General features: G+C 46.0%; 1 protein-coding gene across 7 annotated transcripts in view; it reads right to left on the bottom strand.

The window, feature by feature from the left end:
- LOC143342525 (serine/threonine-protein phosphatase 4 regulatory subunit 1) overlaps positions 1-22,046 on the bottom strand; it is a 154,141-nt gene that overhangs the window by 1,670 nt on the left and 130,425 nt on the right. For 6 of the 7 annotated variants that reach the window (XM_076766497.1, XM_076766498.1, XM_076766496.1 and 3 more), the window contains 8 exons: positions 13,213-13,325; positions 7,667-7,809; positions 7,395-7,532; positions 3,049-3,219; positions 2,325-2,608; positions 1,915-2,083; positions 808-1,713; positions 87-363 (listed from right to left, as the gene is read on the bottom strand). In XM_076766497.1, coding sequence (XP_076622612.1) covers positions 87-363; positions 808-1,713; positions 1,915-2,083; positions 2,325-2,608; positions 3,049-3,219; positions 7,395-7,532; positions 7,667-7,809; positions 13,213-13,325 — 2,201 coding nt within the window. The remainder of the gene's footprint in view (positions 1-86; positions 364-807; positions 1,714-1,914; positions 2,084-2,324; positions 2,609-3,048; positions 3,220-7,394; positions 7,533-7,666; positions 7,810-13,212; positions 13,326-22,046) is intronic. The other variant, XM_076766503.1, reaches the window with a different exon arrangement.

The following is a 22,046-nucleotide window of genomic DNA, read 5'->3' as shown; positions in this document are numbered from 1 at the left end:
ACGCAATTCGTACGTATGGTACACGTTCGAACACGTCTCGAGACGATTGGAAATAAGGTAGAATGTATAATTAACAAAATACTTACGTCCCATGGGGGTAACATTTTTCGAAAGGGTTCTCGCCACAGCCAATCTCACGTTCGGTACTTCGTCCGTGGAAAATTTCAACAGATGAGGTAACATTTCCCTAGAGAATCTATCCCCGCTGATGGCGTTGTTCGTTATTAAGTGAGCGCATACGTATGCAAACGTCTGTCGTCCGACCCATTTACGCGCGTAAACGCCGAGGATGCATTTGAGTTCTTGGAATACCGTCGTGACGAGGCGTTCATTGTTAGATAGGTAGGACACGATATGCGTTATCTGTTGACAGATCTCAATGTAAAGATTATGGAATTAGATAATAACAATATACGGAGTGCTTCGCCTAACGTTATTATTCTGAATATCTTCATGCTTTATTCCGGAGGAAGTCGTTCGTTTGGTGTTTGCGTTTGTTTCAACGAAGAACGAACGTGCAACCACCGTGTATACGTCGTCGTAGCAGACGCTTTTGGACGTGAAACATCGGTTTCATAGGTCACACGGCATATCAAAAGTGTGATGCAGCGAATTACCTCGTTAAATTAAACAAGTACTTCGAAAGTAGGTACACTCTTAGAGAGAGTAGAATACGCAAGTAGCCTAAGTGAAATATCTCTTGGCATCTCTATCGAAACGGGTCAAAGAATAAAGCATGAAAAGGATATCGGTGATGGTGACGTCGGTTGTGACACCCCGTAAACTTGCCATGAAATGGAATCGTACCAAAGAGACCGCAATTTGCCTGACAGCGGCGACCTTGTCGCCTAGAAACTCGAGCGCAAGGGGTAAGATGAAACATTCGACGTTGTAGGGATCAAACAGATTCACCATCTCGAGCAGCTGAGCGACCAGTTCCTCCCGATACCTCCAATTCCAAATGTTATCGGTGGCGAGGAACTGCTTCAGCTTCATGAGGTATTGTGACCTGTCGTTGGGCTTGAGTATTTTCAGAAAGGTCGCCAGGTGCTTTAGAACGCCTATTCTGACTTCGTCCAGGTCCTTGATAAAGCCATTGTAGATCGGCACGAGATCGGTGGCGGTGAGCTCCGGACCCAGTATCGCGGCAATCTCGTGGATGCTGGACGCTAACGTGCTCCTGACTTTATATTGATTCGCGCTAGCCAACGCCTGATAAGCCTGCTTCAAGTAAGACCAGTTCTCTTTTCCAAGCGTGAGGACCACCGCGGGGAAGCTGAAAGCGCAATAGTGCGGGAGGTCCGTGCTCACGTCTATGCATTCCTCTGGCTCGACCATCGACAAAAATGAATCGATCAGATGCTGCGGCACGATATCCTGCACGTCCCAATTGATAACCACTCCGATCTCATCCACGGGCGACTCGTTCGTTGACAACTCCGGCAACGCCGGGTACTCGACGACCGGGAACTCTACCGCCGGGAAGCTTTCTTTGTTCAATACGTCGTTGATCGTCGACGCTTTGCTCGACCTGGTGTTGTCCATTGACTTTCGATGGACGTTCTCCTGCGCCGTGGACTTCTTCGCGGCTTTCACGAGCTCGTCGTCCGGCGGCAGATCCGGCGCTATGTAATAGTATAAAAACGGACTGTACTTCTTTATGTCGTCTGTCGTTTCCTCGAGTTTCGAGGCCTTGGAACGTTCCTTTTGTATCTGAGGAACAAGGGGAGAAAACAAGAAACAATATCATTATTTAGCGAAGGGATTAAATGTGCAAGAAGAAAGTTTTAGATTCTGTAAAATCGAAATTCTAGCCTTGCAGAGTATCGCGCGGTTTTCGATCTGGGCAGTGAACGCGTTAAGTGAGCACGTTGTTCGACTTAACAAAATTAAATGGTCGACTGGTAAACGCACCTTCGATCTGAATGCTCTCATCAAGGAAATGCGATCCTCGGACTGGTCCTCGTCGTCCTCTTCCTCGAAAATTCGTTTCACAGACAAATCACCGACACAGTGTTCCTCGTAATTAATGTTGAGCGTGAGACTCTTCATGGGAAAAATGCCCTCGTACGCGTACCTTACGCTGTAACAGGAATAAATTGTAATTCTGTTCGATCGTCGACGATGATAAAACAAATTAGATCGCGATAGGGGCGGGGCAGAATAAGAACGGGAAACATGCGAACCGAAAACGATAAGCGAAAGAGACGAGAAAAGGCAAAAGACAAAACGGAAAACAAGGAACGCTATGCAACAACGCGAGTCTCGAGTCGGCCGAGTAAGGGGGTTTAAAAAAAAAAAAAAAACAAAAACGCTTTTTATACCTGAAACGAGCATCTTGTCGGCTGGTAAACACTAGTTCGCAGTGTTGATTATAAGTTATGTCGGTAAACTCTTTCGCGAACGTAGAAATAAATGGTCCTAAAATTTGAAAGGCAGACATTCGCACCCATTTCGATTCGTCATTAAGATGCGTGGCCATTAGTTCTGCGCACACTGTTCGACGGTACAGGAGAGTCGTGCAGCAAGCAACTGGCATCATAACGTCCACGCACGCTTTCCGGATACCCCACACTTTATCGTGGCACATATCGGTGTATGTCGGGAACTGCAACAGAAACAAACGATTCAGTAAACGGGGGAAGCTGCACACTTCGACAGACAATTTATATTATTTTCTCTCGAATCTCTGTCGTCGTTAAGAAAACACGAATACGATCGAGGGTTTCCGTCCCTCGTCCAACGAATCGTTTTCCATACGAGTAGAGCGATCGATTTTTCTACCCGAGAGAAGCTTCGCACGTGTAGACAAATCGTTCCAATTCCAGCCGAAGGATTAGGTTCACGCGAATAGGCGGAGTCATTTTGATCGAACGGACGAACAGTTCTACAGGGTGTGTTACACGCGACCGTACGTACAAAGAGAATTCTACGGATCGAAAGACAAAAATGGTAGAAATTGACTAACATTAGATTCGACTGGCAACCGAAAGTCTTTTTACAATTAATATTTACTAGCTCCGGGCGTTAACGGACGAGGAAACTCACCAGTTTACAGTTCATCGCCTTCTTCCCGACCGAGGCGAAAAAAGTCCCAAAGTGCGTGACGCAGATCCTCCTCACGTACAACTCCTTGTCTCTGCAGAGAGTAATGTATTTGTCCAGAAAAATCTTTTCTGTCAGCTCTTTGCCAATGAGCGGTGCCATCTTGCTCATGAGCTGCGGATCGACATAATTACACGATATACCTCGTACGAATATAGAAAACAAATCTGCGATAGTAAAGCAAACAAAACAGATAACAGATAACGGAAGACCGAGAAACGATACACACACACACACACACACACACACAGACAGACAGGTACGAAGGGAACAAACTCCGTCGACGTTTCACGTGTTGCATCGTTTTCTAACAATATTTTTACCCTGCGTTCAACGTGCGCCTAATTTAACATATTCCGATACACCCGATGACTCAGCGCGTGAGTCACGCTACATCACAATCGTTTATAGAGGATAACGCAACATGTTCTTGCTCTCTCTCTCTGCCCCTTTCCGAGAGTTCTTTAAAAAATGTTTTCGTTGCTTGGACCACCCAACGGTCCAATATGGCGTACACGATCGTGGTAAACGGAGTCATAAATCGCGCCGTTCCCCTCATCAAAGCTGGCTGTGATACGAGTCCAAGCCACCACATCACAACCACTCTGATGGGAGGAACAGTCGAATACGCGCCCGCTAAACACCTGGAAAAGAATAACATGCACGATGAAATTAGGGATGCTGGATGGTCGCGGTGGATCGATCGGTTCCACGACCGTTCGAGTTACTTTTCATAGCGCCCGCATGTTGTGTACTCGTCGAAATCAGTAGGTCATTGTTCAACGATAAAATTAATTGTACACGAGGAGAAGGGCAGAAGTGAATCATCCGACGGGATAGATTCTACACCGCCATCGTTTTGTTACGATCGTTCACGATTCGATGCAGCTCGTTAAAGAGCCTAACCTTAACGCCTAACGCTGTCAGAGTACGATGACAAAATGATACTCGGTATACGAATGTGGGAATGCGGTAGGGGCACTCTCTGCATCGAAATTGGCGATCAGAAATATTTTTAATTTTCTTAAAGGGAGAATCGATAGAAACAGGGTTGGATAAATTCTATTTTCGAATAACGTGGACTACGATGGATCGTTTAGTTCTAGGTTATGCGAAAAGAAGGGTGTACACCACCATTCCCCGCTTGTATGCAACCAATATTCCCCCACTCAGAAGCAATTCCACCATCGCGATATCGAATTTAAGCTGTTCGAAGTTTACCCAAAACGAGAACGAATCCAAACACGACCTTACTCGAATTTATTTTTAATTATGATCGAACTTGGTTATAACGAGCACGGATATAGCCAGATATCGCTGCTGTAACGAGCAGAAACCCATAATGATTTTAATTTACGGCGCAGTCCCATATAATTCTTCACTTTTATAACAGGTGCTGTATATAAATTTGAAATCGTTGAAAACAAATAATATTAAGACTCGTTGTTGGAAAAGACTAATTAAAATAGTGTTTATTATTATTTTCAAATCGTACAATTACTACTTAACACGATTTCTTATATAATTTAGTCTATAAAGTTGCAGTGGTGCTGCTCGGAAACTAGACCCTGGGAAGGGCCATTAAACAAAAAGCTACAGCTCCCACAATTTTTGAAATTTTCGAATGAAAAAAATACTGCGTATGCTCGTAGGGAGAGTGAATATGTCTGCAAAATCTCGATGGTAAGATTTCAAAAGTACCGTTCGCATAAATTTGTTAAATTCGTTCCTCCGCTTAAATCGACGCCAAACGAATGGGATCGATTCGGTTGCATAGACGCGGAAAACGTAGCGAGAAAACGTCTCGAGATCGATAACGGTATCCTCACGGAACCCCGGGACTTCCAATCCTTCGAGTCTTCTAAGATCGTCGAACGCATCGCGGCGCAACGCTCATCAAAGCTGGCTGTGATGTGAACGCTCGCATCAGCATATCACAACCACTTTGCGAGCGATGCACGCGCGTTCTTCTTTTCGTTCCCTTGCCAGCGAGCAAGAAATCCCCCTTTATACGTTGCCCTTTCCGTCGAGGTTTCTGCACGCTGCTGGGGAAACGTCGCGGCGTCGCAAAAAAACGGCGATCCAAATCGTCAAAAATGGCTGTGATATGAAATCTAGAAAAGCAACACGCCACAACCAATTTGACGATTGGATCGCGTTCCTCTCGTTCCATTCGCAAGTTTTCTTCGTAGCTTTCCGATGCGTGGTCGGAGAAAGACTTTTTTCAGGGCGTGTATACTAGTTACTCCTCGATTCGTACGCTATAACGGCGGATTCGCTATAAAAGAAACTTTCTTACGAATTTTCCCCTCCCCATTTATTTTTACCAAGTAATTAACGAAGGTTAGTTCTGGCGTCACCAGAGGGCTACGCTCTTAACTCTCTCACAAGCGCTCGACCGACTCCTCCGTTCCTACATGTACACTCCTCGACTGACCACTGAATATCTCCTTTCTTTTTTCCCTTACGATCTCGCTCAATTCCTGCATCAGTAGAAGCAGCGCCACATAGTAACGCCCAATTACAAAACCGATAGAAAGGTACAATGTGAACGGTATAATGCCAACAAAAGGTGGTCCTCAAGCAGTTACCTAGCAATGGCCAGTGATCGGGACAGGAACCGATGTTTTCAACGTGGCATGATCGTTGACAAGTTCTATTTCACGCAAAGCAAACCATCATTATAGCGTACGAATACGAGCAGGCATAGTTGTATATACTATAGGTGTAAAAACTGTTCCTTCGAGAAGGGCACGAAACTACTACGACGTCGCAAAAGATATCTCCGGGTTCGTGGGTGTTCCACGGGCCTACGTGGGTGATTAATTAAGCACTAAGCGGAGTCGATGATGGCACAGCGTGTATAAATGGCTTCCCCGACGATCGATTCTGCGGGCCAAGCTCATCAAAATGGCTGTGATATGACTCGAAACATTCCACAACCAATTTGATGTATCGGACCGCAAAAGGTATTTTCGTTTCGGTGTCCTGTGCGCCCGATCCGACGTTTGTCCTTCTCTCGTTCGCTTCCGTTTCCGTCGTTTCTCCGTTCCGTGAGATACGTTTGGCTTCCTGGGTCTCTCTGGTAATTATTTCCACGTTCCTCTCTCTCTCTCGCTCTTTCTGGTGCTTCTTTTTTCTCGAATCGCGTCGAGGACGGACACAATTTTGCTCATCAAAGCTGGCTGTGATAGTCGATCTCTATGACAAACCAACTTTGATGGTAAAAGCATGTCCCGGGTCCGAGGATCCTCCTCTCTTTGTTCTTCGTACCGGTGGTGTCCTTGAAAATTTCCACCGACGAGCGCCATTTTTCTTCTCGGTGGACGTTGAACGAACGCCGGATGAAAGACAAGATAGTGAGACGCGATAGCGTGAGAACATCTCACTACCCATGTCTTTCAGACGGAATCCGTCGATGGTAACCACGAACGATGTTACAGTGCTCCTTCGAGACGCGTTTCCCTGGGTATCGTGCAACGAAAGTGGGCAAAAATACTCTTTTTTTTTTTTTTTTTGGTTATTCGACGATGAGTTCTGTAAGCGAGTACTCTTAACCTGTGGCTCCCTCTAGTTTCAAGAAGCAGACGGTATCTACCACGCGATTTTACCCACTTTTGCCTTACGAGAATCCTACCAGTATCGATTAACCCTTTAAGGACAATAATGGCCGCCTAAAATATAGTTTAAATTTATTATCTTTCTAAATTCTTTCCATCGAAGGTACCGACGACTCCCGGGATGAAAATTCGAATCGACTTCTCTTCCTTTTCGCGATAAAGCTCGATTGAGATCCGCTTTAAAGTCCTTAAAGGGCTCGAAGCGACCCGATCGAACGCGATCCGGAATGCAACGAGCAGTTTTCTCTTTTCGCGCGCACGCTACTTCCTACATACGTATTCGTTAATTAACCGCCGCGCCTGGGGTTTCGTGGAGACATTAAAATCCCATTTGAAACGACGCCGGATCCGCTCGATAGAATGTTAAATCGTGACACACAAAAAAGTGCGTCCCGTTCGACGCGTCCCTTGAAAAACGGTTGCGGAACGCGATAAACGCCACGGCGAGAACTGGAGGGGTGGTGGTGAGATTACGATATCTCGTTGGAGAGGGGGGTCACACGCAGCTATATTCGAACGGTTCTACGGTTTCTGTCGTCGTGCAAGACGCCCAGGTACGGTCGTTGAAAAACAGAAAGTGGGAAGAGGGGGGGGAAAAAAAATAAAAAAAAATAAAACACGAAAAGAAAACAGAGAAGAGAGAAGAAAAATAAAGAAGTGAAAACTTACGGAGACGGCAGTGTTAATGAAATCGACGGACCTACAAAGGATTTCTATTACGGGGCAGACTTTGGCCTCGATCGTGTCGTTGTCGAGGAGTCCCCTGTTCATTAGCATCAGTATCCCTGCCTGTGTCGCCTGCCGTACCTGGCCAACGAGAAAAAGGGGTGTTCGTCAATGGGGCCCTGGAAATTCTTACGGTATTTCGAAACGATTGCGCCAAAAATGTTCTCTGTAGGCCATGTTCGTCCGATCGTGTAACAAACGTACGAATTAGTCACCTGAATGTCCACGTCCTGCAGGTATTTTAAAATTATATCCAGCAGGTAGTCGTGAAGAATGTTCCCGTAGAGGTACGGAGCTTCTTCGCAGATCATCGCCACGTGCGGAAGTTGCTCCACCAGATCCAACCGTACCTGGATGTCTGAAATCAAAAGGATTCAGTTCGATTCGTACTACACAAACAATGAGTTATTGACGTTCAAAGCTGCTGCTTCAGGGCTTGCATCAACTATAGAAACTCAATTTTACTCTTATCTTTCGATTTTTCGTTAAACAAGTAAAAATTAGGACGATCTTTCGATACGAAGAAACGATTAAGTTATTTTCCACGTTTAAAATCTTCCGAGGATTCCCGGCGAATCCGGGCGTCGAGTCGAGCCACGGAGGTGAAAATCATCGGTTTCCTAGGAGGAATTCGATCGTTTCTTTGCAACTCACGATCGGGCCCCGCCGAGCACAGCCTGTTCCGTGCGTCGAAAGCGAGAAAAACACGGTGAGAGCGAGAGAGAGAGAGTTTCGGAAGGTTCTTCCGACGGTTTTCTCGACCTTGGCCGTTTTATTCCTGACCGTTGGGTAGCCGAAATACCTGAATGAAAAAGGGCGTCGCAGGGCTGGCGCCCCTGCTGATTAGGAAAACTCGCACCTTTCAGCCCCCGGTCGGGCCTCGACGTCCATAAAGAACGAGAATTTCCCCGCTGGTCATTAGCGAAACGAACCATCGACCGTCTGTGCTTGACCAAACAGGTGCAACGAACGTTGGACAAAAAACTACTATTTACCTGGGTAATTTCCTTAATTCCGTTCGTCCGTTGTGAACAGAACGACGCATTATCACGCACGGGAGCGGGAACGAGCGAAATTCTACGGCCACGCTGGATCGACCGTCTATTTCGACGACTTCCGGCGTTAACATCGTCGCGAACCAGAGACCGCATAGCTTTCCTCCATTCGAACACCATTTCGCGAAGAATATTTAGAAAAGAAAAAACGCGGGAAAATGTTCGACTTCCAACCCCCGAGACGCGCACAGTGCACTTTCGAAGCGCGGGAAAAACAGTCTCGAGGACGACAAGAACGACGTTACCGGCGGAGAGCGTGGGTGCGACTGAGTCGATTCGTCGGGGTCGCGGGAAACGCATCTCCCGATTTGTCCAACTTTTCCGGGGGCGGCGGAGAGTGGGGGGGCCACCGATGCAGGGTTGCACGCCACCTCCCACTCCGGCGGGGCCCAAAAACGACTGGAGTGGGGGGCTCGTTCGTTTTCGGTCGTTTCCGCGCGCCCTTCGTCCGGGGCCCGCGTTCCGAGAGCACGTGCTTTTGCTTTTTCCCTCCTCGCGCGCCATCCGTTTCCCGTTTCGCCCGGGACTTCCACCCTCCGGGAGCCCGCCCCCGCGTCACTTCGAACGAGAAGCCGGCTATACGTTTCTCCGTCGCTCCTTCACCCCCTTTTCTCCGCCCCAGCCCTCGGTCCATTAATCACGCGCGGAGTCTTATCTTCTTCTCCGCCTACTCCATCCTTGCGCGCCTTCTGTCCCGCCAAAAATATCCCGCTGGCGCTCCTTCAGGATTAAGCGTCGCCGATTATTTTCCAGATTGCCCTTTCCTCGACACCACCGGGGCTTCCACGAATTTTCTTCGTCCGAAAGAAGACTCTCTACCCGTCCACGTGGATGAGTTTTGGCGCCAAGTCTTTTGAAATCAATCGCGAAGGCGGAGGAGGAGGTGATCTTGACTCTATGAGAAATCGATATACACTATCCTACTTTTTCCCGAGCACAATAGTTTTCGAAAAAATTGTTGGCTAATAATAGAGTGAGCAGTCTGTATGTTGATGAATGAAATACTATCCAGCAATCCTACTATTCGCTAAGACCTCGACGCGCGTCTGCCTCGATCTTCCGAATATCCGGTCTACATATGGCTAGGAAAAGTCGGAAATAGGGGGTAGGGGCGTCCCACGAGGCGACGCAACTGGCGTCCCTTATCCGTCCGAGGGAAAAGGGCGCGCGCGTACTTTGTACGTCCCGTGTAAGCGTCGCGTCCAAAAATACGTGAACGCGCGTGTCGCGTGCCCTCGGAGTCCCGAATCTTCGCTCACGTCCCTTCGGTTTCGATCGCCCCACGGAAAAACACCGATGTCGGCACGTGTTACAGAGGCAAGATGTTTCCCGTGGACTCCAAAAATAACCCACCCGGTGCAACGGTTCCGCGGGATCGTGCATCGGGGATGCACCTTTTCCCCGGACAGTTGCATCCCTCGAATCGGTTCCGGGGTCTCCGCTCATCCGTCTGTGGCGACACGACCCGTACCCCCACAAAACAGCTACTCTCTGACCCCTCCGTTCTTATACATACGATCCTCAACGAAACATTAAAATCCTCCAATCCGTCCAGAAGTTATAATTTTTTTATATACAAAGAGTTCGGCCACCTCAGAGAAAAATTCTAATGGGAAATTCTAGAGGCCAAAATAAGATGAAAATCAAGAATACCAATTTGTTGATTGGAGGCTTCCTTAAAAAGTTATTAACGTTTCAAGTTCCGCCCGTACAGAATTTTTTTCTAGAAAGTGAGTAGGATTTCGGGGGTAGGTCTATTCGCCAAAAATTATCATAATTGACCCCCGCAACCGAAAATAATTTTTCCAGAACGATTTGAAATTTTTTAATTTTGTCGAAAAATTTCACATCTTCACGAATTTTTTTCTCGAAAGTGGGTACGATTTCGAGGGTATGTCTAATGACCAAAAATGGTTCAAATTGACTCCTGCAACCGAAAATAATTTTTTTAGAACGATTTGAAAAAATTGTTTTTCGCCGAAAAATTTAGGCACCTACCCCCTGTCGATTTTTCTTAAAAATTAGTTTTTCATTTTTAGTAATTTTGTTTGACGCCCTACAAAAAAGTTGTCTAATACTTTTTTGTAGGTACCCGTGAGCTCTACTTCAGAAAAAAGTTTCATTGAAATATATTCACAATTGTAGGAGTTATGGCTGTTTGAAAATTGGACCATTTTTATGGGGTTTTTCTCATTTTGCGGGGTCAAGGACCAACTTTTCGAATATTCTAGGAGTGTCTACATATTCTGCGCTAAAATACGCGTGGTTTGCATTCTGAAAAATTAAAGTCCTTCAATCCGTTCAGAAGTTATGACGTTTCAAAGATTCGCATGAAATTTTGGAGTGACATTTCTGGCCTGAAATTATATTTTCGGTAAGGAATTTTCCCCTCGAAAATGGATAGGATTTCGAGGGTACGTCTGTTGACCAAAAATGATTGTAACTGACCCCCCTAGCTAAAAATAATTTTTTTAGAATGATTTCAAATATTTTAATTTCGTCGAAAAAGTTCTGCACCTATGAATTTTTTTCTCGAAAATGCACAGGATTTCGAGGGTATATCTATTCACCAAAAATGATTGTATTTGACCCCTGCAGCCAAAAATAATATTTCCAGAGTGATTTGAAATTTTGTTAATTCTGTCGAAAAATTTCTCCACCTTCGTCGCCGCGGGGGACGCGTATTAAAAATGGCGGAAATAAAGGGGATCGGCGCGTTGTTTCACCCGGGGTCGGTCTTAAAGTATTTTCGAAGGCTTCCGAAAAGAAAGGAGCCATTAGTGGCATGAAAACGCGGTTGCGCGTCCCCGTTCTCCGCGTTTCCTCGAAACCAGGGGCCCCAGCCAGGTAAAAAGAAAACGTTTTTCGCGGAAGGACCGTGGAGGAGCCGCCACTGGCTTTTCGAAAGGTTCGCCGCCCGTATTCGGGCTACGGGGCGACGTTTCCACCGTAGATACCCATCGACGGAACTTTGCGGATGACCTTTGAACACGGTTCCCCAAATTCTGCGAAACGGCCGCCACCTAGGTCTTTTTCGACTTCTGCAAACCTGGACAGTTCGATTTTTCAAACCGGTCACGCGCTACCGACCACCCTGCATTGTTTTCCGGGGGGAATTCTTGAGGAACGAATATACCTGCGGCACCTTCAATATTCGGATCGTTCGATATTATTATTATAATACGACAGTGGCGATTTTACGTGTCTTCAAACGAAGATGGCAAGCGTAAATGACCAACTTTCCTATCCTCTTTAAAGCTAAGAAAATAATTTTTTTTAAGCGCAATTTCTATTCGAAACTACTTTCACACGACTTTGTCTAACAATTAAAATTCTACGGTCCCGCGAAAGTGGTGTTTGCCTCGCCTCTTCCGAGGGAACGTTTTATTTCGAATTCCTCGAATCGGAGAGGAAAAGGTAAACCGTGTTACGCGTGCTCGTATAAATACTTCGAAGCGTATACGGAAACCACGAGGGACTTCCGGCGGGGCACGTGCTGCACCGGAAGCGGCGACAATCTTGTCGTCACCTCGTGGAGCAACAGCCTCGTCTGCAACCCCAACTGGCTTCATCATTTACCCCCTCCCCTTCTGCAATACGGAACGTTCTGTCTTGGCTCAAGAACGCGGCCCGCCCTGTCGTCCTATTTTTAACCATCTTCCCCGTCTACGTTTTCCGTGGGTTCGTTTTTGGTTCGGGGAAACAGGGGCCCGGAACGACCGGAAAAATAAATGGCGAACCGCCTAAAAAGGAATTTCCTGGAGGATGAGACGTGCCACCGATCTTTGCTGGTCGAAGGACAGGAAAGACGATGCTCGATCAACGTCCAAACGATCAATGAAAATTTTTGTGCGAGAGACACTACTGCTGTGCAAATGTGGGATCTTTGGGCTTCTTTCGTACCGACGATAAGTGATCGAAAAAGGTGCAACGATCGGCGTTTCTCGTAGTCCCATGGCGACGTGCAAATCAGATCTCTCGTCGCCAAGTAACCGATCATTTTCATCTTCGTGCGATTGAGAAACGTTACGCGTAAAATATTGCACGGTTAAAATGCATTTTTGCTAAATCGTATCTCTCGAAACAAGGGAATGAAATAAGGTTAGTACGTTGACTGTCGTGAGCAAAAATTTTGTCTCGTTTATTTCCGGCGAATAGTCCTGCGACCCATATGCGGATCACGCGACAGTCAACGCGTTGGCACACAGACGGAAAAGTAAAAGCAGCAAGCAACAAAATAGCAACAAACGTCAATAACGAATAAAAAAAAAACAACATGGCAGCCAATCATGCGTGAACGGTGTGCGAAGGATTTGGCTCAGAAGTATTTCCAATCCTTTCAGATCACATTGTAAGTCGACAAATAAAATTAAACAACGGGTGTTGCAGTACGAGAGATAAAGTTAATATAGTGCATATACGGCTACGGTGCTAAAAATCATACGGTACACTTACTCTAACGCGAGTGTTCCGGTTGAGCGATCATTGTTCGCGGAGTATTTCTTATTTCGAAAGGTACGTAACTACGCGTTGCATAATAAAAGGGAATTTAAGCGTTGCACAAAACGGCAAGACATTCCAAGCGAAAGATAGATTACATCGACGACGTAAATGATTTTAGGGCTGTTCGTTTCGAGGTGTTAAAAATTTTTTGGGCGATTAATATTTTATTATTTAATCTTTAATGTATGTAAAAATGGACTCACGAGGATCTTCGACGAAATATTTCACGCACTGCATGATTTCCGTTACGTTGAATTTCGTTCCATTGTTAACGGCGGTGCGAAATATTTCCAGCAACAACCTCCCGATGTTCTGTCTGCAACAAACAATAACGGGAAACGAATTAGACGATGCAGTTGCCGGAAAAATATTTGCGTGATTCATCAAGAATAAATACAGACATTACCATTTTGCTAGAAACATCGTTGGATACTAAATGTGACGATTCCGAACAATTTATTTCGTTCGATGAGACGCTCGCGCGTTTAATATACGTGAATTATTTATGATTAAATTCGAGGAATTGAACTGATTTCGTATATTAGCAATTATAGACGCAACGGGGTGAAATCAACGATCGATATTTGCAACGTGTCGCTATTTAAGCCAAACGGCCTTCGACACTTTTGATTGGTTACATTAATAGGATTTTACTTAAAATTTCTCGATATCGCCAACGCTGTAAGCATCGTGAAATCACAAACAGATGCCATTAACGTACGCGACAGACGCAATAAAAGTTCCAGGCACGAAATCGACGCAATGATCCTTTTATAGTACCTAAACCCTAAAGATTTTTATAGTAAATATTATTGTAAAACATAAGAGTTACGCCGCGAAACGCTCTGTCCAGAGTTCTCCATTATCGTTGGAGGCGACGATCGTCCAAAAACGTGTCGATACTTGCGGCGTTCACCTTATCTCATTCGGTCAAATAGACTCGAACAGTAACGAACGGCGCCGTACGCTGCTGTCCGCGTTCACGGAGCCGTAGTTTCAATTCTCTCTATTAATAAAGACGCAAGTAAATATAAAAGTGTTCCGCCCAATAATCCCTAACGCCGCGAGTGCAAACACCACCGGCGGGAGGGATAATTAACGGACGAACCGGACGAAGTTGAGGTTAAGAAAACTTTTTAACAAGGAACGACGAACGGGGGGCCTCCAGAGGGCGCTCGAATCGGTTTCGCGCCCGAAATCGGCGCCCTTCGACGACTCCCGCTTTTCGAATTTCGCCCGAGTTCCCATCGCCACGCCAGGGGGGGGAAGAAGTTCCCCGGCGGTGGACTTCGTCGAATCTTAACGATCGGGACCGCGGGGGCCAATCAGGACACGCCGCGAAACGCTGAAAGGGAGCGGGCGTCAGTGGTTGTCAGTCGGCCATCGAGGCGGCATCGGAGGCAACGTCCTCCTCCTTCTCCCGTCTCGAAAAATCGAAAACAACGAGCCGCGAGAAACGCGGCAACGGGTAATGTAGTTCGAAACGTTCGAGGGTGGGGAAGGGAGCGAGAGGGGGGGGGCGGAGGGGAGGACCGGAAACGAAGAAAACGAAATCGATGGGTGGACCGGGTAAGAAAAGAACAACGCGAAGACGAAGGGAAGGAATGCGAGAAGATGCCCCGCGCGTTCGATCTTCCCGTTCGACGTCCTCGCGAGACTTCCCCCGTCCGGCGCTCCTGCCCCTCCATGGTGGTGGCAGAGCTACCCTCTCCTAGACTATGGTGCGTGAAACGGATGGATGAGACGCGGCGAGACGGTCTAACGGTGGAACCGCGGGGCGAGAGCGAGGGGGCGGAGGAGGGGGGACGACGAGCGGCTGCTGGCAGCTAAGAGACGACTCGACCGGGGGACACCGAGAGCGCGCGAGCGAGAAAGACGCGACTAGTTCGGATCCGGGAGAGAGAGAGAGAGGGAGGGCGAGGACAGGGGAGAGGCGAGCGCGTGGTGGGGGGTAGAACCGGCACCAACGGAAGATCGTTCGCGGTACCCCACCAGAAGTTTACCAGACGACCGGAGGTGGGGGGAGGCCGTTCTCCAAAGTCGTTGGAGAACGGGTAGAGGGATGGTACCGCCCGTGAACGCCTACTGTGCCGGCGCAAACATGGCCGCCACCGGCGTCGTCGTCGTCGTCGTCGACGACACCGACCACGAGGACGACGACCACCACCGCCGTTGCTACGCGTTTTCTTCTCTCGAGGGACGTTAACGCTAGAACGGAAATGGTCGAAATGACTCGTGATTTCCAATGAAAATTGTTAAAAATTTACTCGATTGGATTTTTTAAAATAAATACTGCTATTGCATTATAGATTTCTTCGAGAAGCTATCGTTTTAATTTCTACGATATAAACAGATATGTTATAATTATTGGTAGTTCGAGCGTTGAACGTCTGTCCGTACGTTCCTCACGGATCTTTATTCGCCTTGTTCGGCGAAATTCTATGGCGCCAGGACCCCCCGCGCGTAACGCCCTCCGGCCCAAAATTGAAGCACAACCCGCGGTGTGACTTCGCGCCGCTGCGCATGTTCGTGCTTCAGGATGGCCAGTAAGATCGATAGTGAAGACGGCGGTTTCGTGACCGGGCGGTGGTTTCGATTTTAGGGGAAAGTCGATTTGCGAAGAGAGGGATTGCTTCGAACGGGGAACAACCACGATTGCCGTTCCGTTTCTACGGCCGCTTCGGTAGAAATTTCACGCCGTCGTTTTTCTATTCTACCGATCGCGCGTTTTTAGGGACTTTTCGACGAAATTTTGTACCAAAGTTCCCTATATCACGGACCTTTAATATCGGCTGATGTATTACCTGGACGTTTTGGTAACTTCGAACGGGGAAACTTTAATTCCCCAGGTGCTTCGGCGTTGGGAACCTCCGCGTCGAAGTCCAAGAGACTTCGAAATGAATTAATTGTATCAAAGGACCTGGGCGATCGCCTCTTCCAACGCGAAGTTACAGGGAAATGGGAAACGGAACGATACGCCACCCGGGAATTATTATTTTCCCGCGGAAATAATCGATGATACCGTTTTCCTTGGAACAGTTCCAGCACGTTTCCAATTCCAAAACGGTCCGCTAATTAATCGGATAGAGATCGAGTCGCGTAAAAATCGTGGACGTCGGCGGCGGGGGGAGGGTGTTGGCCCCGTTCTCATTATCGACATTAAAGCTAGAGCTCCATTAACGCGGTCGGTCCGTTATTTCGACAATAAACGTTGCTTTATGCTTTACGCGATCGCGTAACGCGCCGAAATTTCATTAGTCGCTTGGTAAACGCGATCGATGCTTCAGAATTCTCGAGACTTGCCAAGCAAATCAATAAATCTATAAATTAACTCTTGAAAGTATCCTTTCGAAATTATTTTTCAGTAACAATTTGGATGCCGCTACTCCATCTACTTGGAAGAATCGAACGTACGAGTAACTAACAACCTGTTGATAACGGTTCGATCATCGACCAAGGAAATAAATATTTACGATGCAACAGGTGAATCAACTTCGTAGTTTAGAAGATATCGAAAAATACATTATTTTGCAGATTCTTGTAATTCTTTTTCAATTCTTCGTAATTTCTAGCTTTTAAAATGGCGTTATCGATAAGCGACCTTGTATTATGTTGATCTTAGCGTACGAATTAAAAGACAATTGGTTATATAAACGATTGCGCGAACATCGGTGATCGTTCCTTCGACGAATATATAAAACAAAAGCAATGGTCTACGGGAGAATTATATTTCGTAGAAAACACGATAAAGCGACCAGAATTTTTGCTCCGGAAGCGCAATCGTGTCTCTTGATAAATTTCGGTAGTAATGACTTCAAAACAAGTCGTTAGAAACATTAAATAGCGTTCCAGGTCCAGAATTCGTCGTTTAAATCACAGCGAGAACGACCTTACGTTTGAAATAGAATTCACAAATCTGTAGAAGCTAGAAAAAAGAAACTCGGGAGTTCCCGCTTGGAAAATTTATAATTCAAATTCCTCCGTCTCCAGTTTCTCGGAAACTCGAGGAATTTTGTTTGAAAATTCTCGACAACTTTCAAAATAAAATAACGTTGTTCTCCCGTTGGAACACAAACAATACAGGAACTTTAATGTCAAGAATTCTATATAAGTTAATTAAAACTATATAAATGTAAAATGCATTATTTTAATAACAATAATAATACGATTCCAAAAGGCATTAGTCGCGTTTTCGACGAATTAGAAGCTCTCCTATCGACTCGTTAAGGAAACAATGATTTCTGACGCCGTGCGCTTAAATGTTCGACCGACTCTGAAATTTCGAAAAGCAGAAAAACATCGTACAGCTCGAAGACTGTTTACGAGCTTCCAGGGTAAGATATATCTTCGACGTCGCGTGCAGACTCCACGGATACATTGTATTCGAGTCGCGTGCGAGCGTCTCGTATCCCGTTCAGCGAAGAAAAGTGGATTTGCCGGTCCGTTTCGTGGTAATACCGCGTCAGACAGACGAGAAGGAGGAAAAGAAAAGCGATGAAAGCGGCGATCGTTGACGAAATATGCTTTGGCTCCTCGACGCCGGATTATTCTTTGGACGCATTAGCGCTAACGATTACAATCGTCGACGTTGCAACGAAAGTAGATAAACAAACATTGTAAGTGGGGAGCTGACTTCACCAAAGATGACCAACACCTTTGTAATCGAGGAGGTGTCGGGTGTTTTATTTCAGAGGACAGTAGATAAGGGACACGAGCCCAGACTCTATCTAAAAAACCCAACGAAACCAACTTTGCGACTTTTTGGTTACTTTGGACGCTCCGCGCGCGAGAGGCTGCGGTATCTAGGAAGAGAAACTCGAAAGTATCGCGCATTACGCGCGTTAAGCTCTCTCTGTCCTGCTAGAGTTCGTTTAGCTCGAAATAATTAGAGGTGCAGGCGTTTGTCCGGAGTCTTTCTACTTTTCGAGGTTATAACGCACGTGGAGGTTACGGTGCTTGTAGCAAAATGGCGGACAGAGGGCGCTGCATCAACGATGGAGGCGATCTTTTTTTACCAGTTAACACTAGGTTTACGAACACTCGTTGCACATATTTTTATTGTAATCCGCTGTGTTAACAGTTAAAATGCAATTTTTCTTTTAATTAGAGTGTATATTCTATCATTACATCAATTAAATCCAACATAAATTGCTAACAAATAATATTTATAAGTTCTGTAACGTTAGGTTTAAAATCTTAATGCGTCGAATTGACGTATTCCGTAAACCTAGTGTTAAAAGTGCGAATTTCTGTGTGTCACGAACATCGATCGATGACGAGTATAGTCGTCAATCACAGAGTAAGTGTCGCTGTTGAAATATTGCATCAGAAAGATAGGTTTATTTTATAAAACTCGTCGTGACAAGAAATCCTGGCACTTCTCCATGACGAGTATACTCGTCGAACTCAGTTAACCGGTTAAATAATCCTAACGATTAGTGAGAACGAATGGACCAGAGAGGGCATACGAAATATCTCTGTGTAAAAGTTCTTTACTTGTTGAACGTTGTTCTTATATTCGTGGCGATTAACGATTCGACGAAGACGACGCAGCTTCGTCGAATAAACGGGTGTTCGACCGGAGTGCATCGTTCGACAAAGTTTACCGCGCTAGGGACACAAGTTGACTGCGCTTTCTAGGCACCGGAAACCAGCTGTTATCTCAAGAAGCAAGCCGGCACCGAACGACAAAGGCTCGTCTCGACCTCGTCTCTGACACGAACGACCCACATTCGACCGAACGCGACGTCGTTGGGGATCGTACGTGCATCGAAGATCGCGTCTCCGAGGGTGGAAAGCTTTTCCAAAAGAAAATCGGAAAACTCGACGATCGCGAGTCGTCCCGGGCCGGGGATAAAGTCAACACCGGACGGATCGCGACGCAATCGATGCCCGCCAGCTATCGCCGCCATTATGGCGGTCCGACTGGCTGACAAATAAAGTAGTTTTCGGAACACGTTTCTTTAAGAGTATCGAATTTTATCGAACGTTCCATCCGTCGTGATTATTATTAGTTTCATTTACGCGTTTACGCCCGAAAGTAGACGTCAAATAAATTATTCTTAAAGCCGGGAGAACGTTTTTAACGTATCCGTTTATTATACACGATTATATAATTAGCGTTCGTCCGGTGAAAATTAATTCCGACCAATAAAACGCCCATACCCGAGGTTTAATTACAAAATTTAAGTTCCGTTTAAGAAGTTTCGGTTGCGTAACGGTCACGTGCCTCGACGAAAATTGAAGGGAACGAAATCTAATCGGGGAATCGTCCGTAGTCACAAAAACAAGAAAGTTATGTAATTTTCATCGACGTCGCCATCGTCGTCGCGCGTTACAGATCTCCGCAACGTATTTCCGATGTTTGCGTATAATGGCGAAGGCGGTACGGCCAGAAATCCGATATTCAACTTTGAACTAATTATTAAAAACGTTCAAAAATAAATCCGTTCGCGGCGATAATGACGATTATGAAAACTTCTTTACTTCTTGATTTCAGATAATTTGCCGATTAGATACCTTATCCGCCGGTCAGACTTTTTCTACGCGAGCTACAAATTCTTTAATACGATCCGACGGATTCGAAGTTTGCCGCGTGTACTTCCTGATGAGTCGGAGCCAGAGTGAAAACTGGCAAGCTTAACCCCTTAACGGTCATATTTTTCGGGTTGACCAAGAATGATCAGTCTTCTTTATTGGATTTCTTTCTAAAAATGCAGGTTTTGAAGGAAAACAAATATTACCATCCCCTAAACCATTAAATTAAACAAATATCGTTTTTCAAAGCAGTCAGACTCGGGCGTGAACGTTAAGGGGTTAAATCATCGTACAATAACGTTCGGTGCAGAACACCATTTCCTCCTGATTTTCTAAATAAACTGCACTCGCCACTTACGCGAGGACATCGACCGACAATTGTTCTCAAGGAGGCGAGAGGAACGAATTCAACGGGACAAGATACGTTCCCATGGGCCCGACACAACCACCCCTTCGACTTCACGGCCCGGGGTCCGTGTTCTATCGAGAGGGGAACGAGGGTCGAAAGGCTATACAAGGGTTGCTCGAAACTCGCGACGAGATACCGGGCTTCCACGCGCCGGGACTTTCCACTTTTTTCGTGGCTCGTCTTCGCACGGTTTTTCTACCCCCGTGGATTTGTTTAGGCTTCCCCCATTTTTACGTTTCTCTTCCGACACGGTGTTTCTGCTCGCGACGCGTCCTCTTCGACCGAGACCATTGTTTCACCGAAGGACAAACGCGGTAACGAATCGGCCGCGTGCAAGAACGAGGAGACGAACAGCGACCCGGGGATAACCGGAGGGGCTGAAACGGCGCGCGGGAAAATTCCCCATAGTCATGGTAATGAAAGGAGATACGGCGTTTCGACCGACGCCTCCTGGCTTCCAAGGGCTCCTTTCGGAGAAAGGCTCTTCGAGAAGAAGCCTCTTCGTTATTGGAAGCGTTCAGATCGAACGGCCATATTGAAATTTACGAAAGGACCGTGCACAGGGTGTTCGGCCACTCCTGGGGAAAATTTTAATGGACGATACTGGAAGCCAAAATAAGATGAAAATCAAGAATACTAATTTGTTGATGAAGGCTTCGTTAAAAAGTTATTAACAATTAAATTCAAAAATTTCAAATCGATCTGGAAAAATTATTTTCGGCTGCGGGGGTCAATTACAATCATTTTTGGTGAATACACATATCTACGAAATCCTAACCACTTTCGAGAAAAAAAATCAGGTAGCTGCTGAAATTTTTCGGCGAAAAAAAAATTTTTCAAATTGCTCTAAAAAAATTATTTTCGTTTGTGGGAGTCAATTACAATCATTTTTGGTCATTACACATACCTCCGAAATCCCACGCACTTTCGAGAAAAAAATTCCTTACCGAAAATCTAGGTGTCTAAATTTTTCGACGAAAAGAAAAAAATTCAAATCGTTTTGGAAAAATTATTTTCGGTTGTGGGGGTCAATTACAATAATTTTTGGTGAATAGACCTACCCCCGAAATCCTACTCACTTTCTGGGAAAAAATTCAGTATGGACGGAACTTCAATTGTTAATAACTTTTTAACGAAGCCTCCATCAACAAATTAGTATTCTTGAATTTCGTCTTATTTCGGCCTCTAGAATCTCCCATTAAAATTTTTCCCAGCGGTGGCCGAACACCCTGTATAATTCCTTCTTAATGCAGTTCTGATATATTTTCGTGAATTTTTATAAAATACAACGGTTAAATATGGTGGAGGGGGGATTGTAACTTCAGAGTTCGAAACTATACATTTTGGTATGCTTTATAGAGTAGGGTTCTCGGTGAAATTTTCATCGAGAGGAAAGGGTGAAAGTAAGTTCCTCCGGATGCTAGTAAATACTAGGGAAAAATCTGTGTCCCTAGGTGCGATATTTGGGGGGAGCTGCCCCCTCTTTGCCAGGTGTGCAAGACGAGAGAGGACGCGGAAAAACGAGGGGCGAGGGAACGGAAAAGGGCGGAAAATTTGCCCAGTCGCGTGTGTACGCATCTGTCGTGTTTCATCCCGTCTTAATGCCGCGGCATTGTGCGAATGAAAAGGCGAGCGTAAAGCGGAAAACCCGTAATTTGTCGGCCAGACGGGGTCCCCCCCAATGTCTCGCGACTATCGCCTTGACCGTGTTCCAAAAAATTCATCGATTCGTGGCTTCGTTAAATTGCAATTTTGCGCGTCAACGCGTTCACTGTCCGGTCTCTCGGCGGCGTATCCAGAAACGTGGTGCTATGACCCGTATACGAGCCACAGACAGTGAACGTGTTAACGTCGGTGTCGTCGATAAAGATAAATTTAGCCTGAATAGGAAGAGAGTCCGGGGTCGACGAAACGTTTGGCTTTTCGCAGGATTCCCCGCGAGAGCTTCGAAATCCGATTAAGTACCAAGAAAATCGAACGATCGCGAACGGAACCGGAGGTGGGAGAAAGAGCGAGAGGGCAACAGAAGGGATGGTTGATTTAAGCTCGAAGAGGATCAGCGCGTATCCGTTCGATTGGTTTATGGTCTCA

The sequence above is a fragment of the Colletes latitarsis genome, chromosome 6 (genome assembly GCF_051014445.1).
Source record: "Colletes latitarsis isolate SP2378_abdomen chromosome 6, iyColLati1, whole genome shotgun sequence".
Taxonomy (NCBI): Eukaryota; Metazoa; Arthropoda; class Insecta; order Hymenoptera; family Colletidae; genus Colletes; species Colletes latitarsis.
This window is presented reverse-complemented; position numbering and strand designations above follow the sequence as displayed.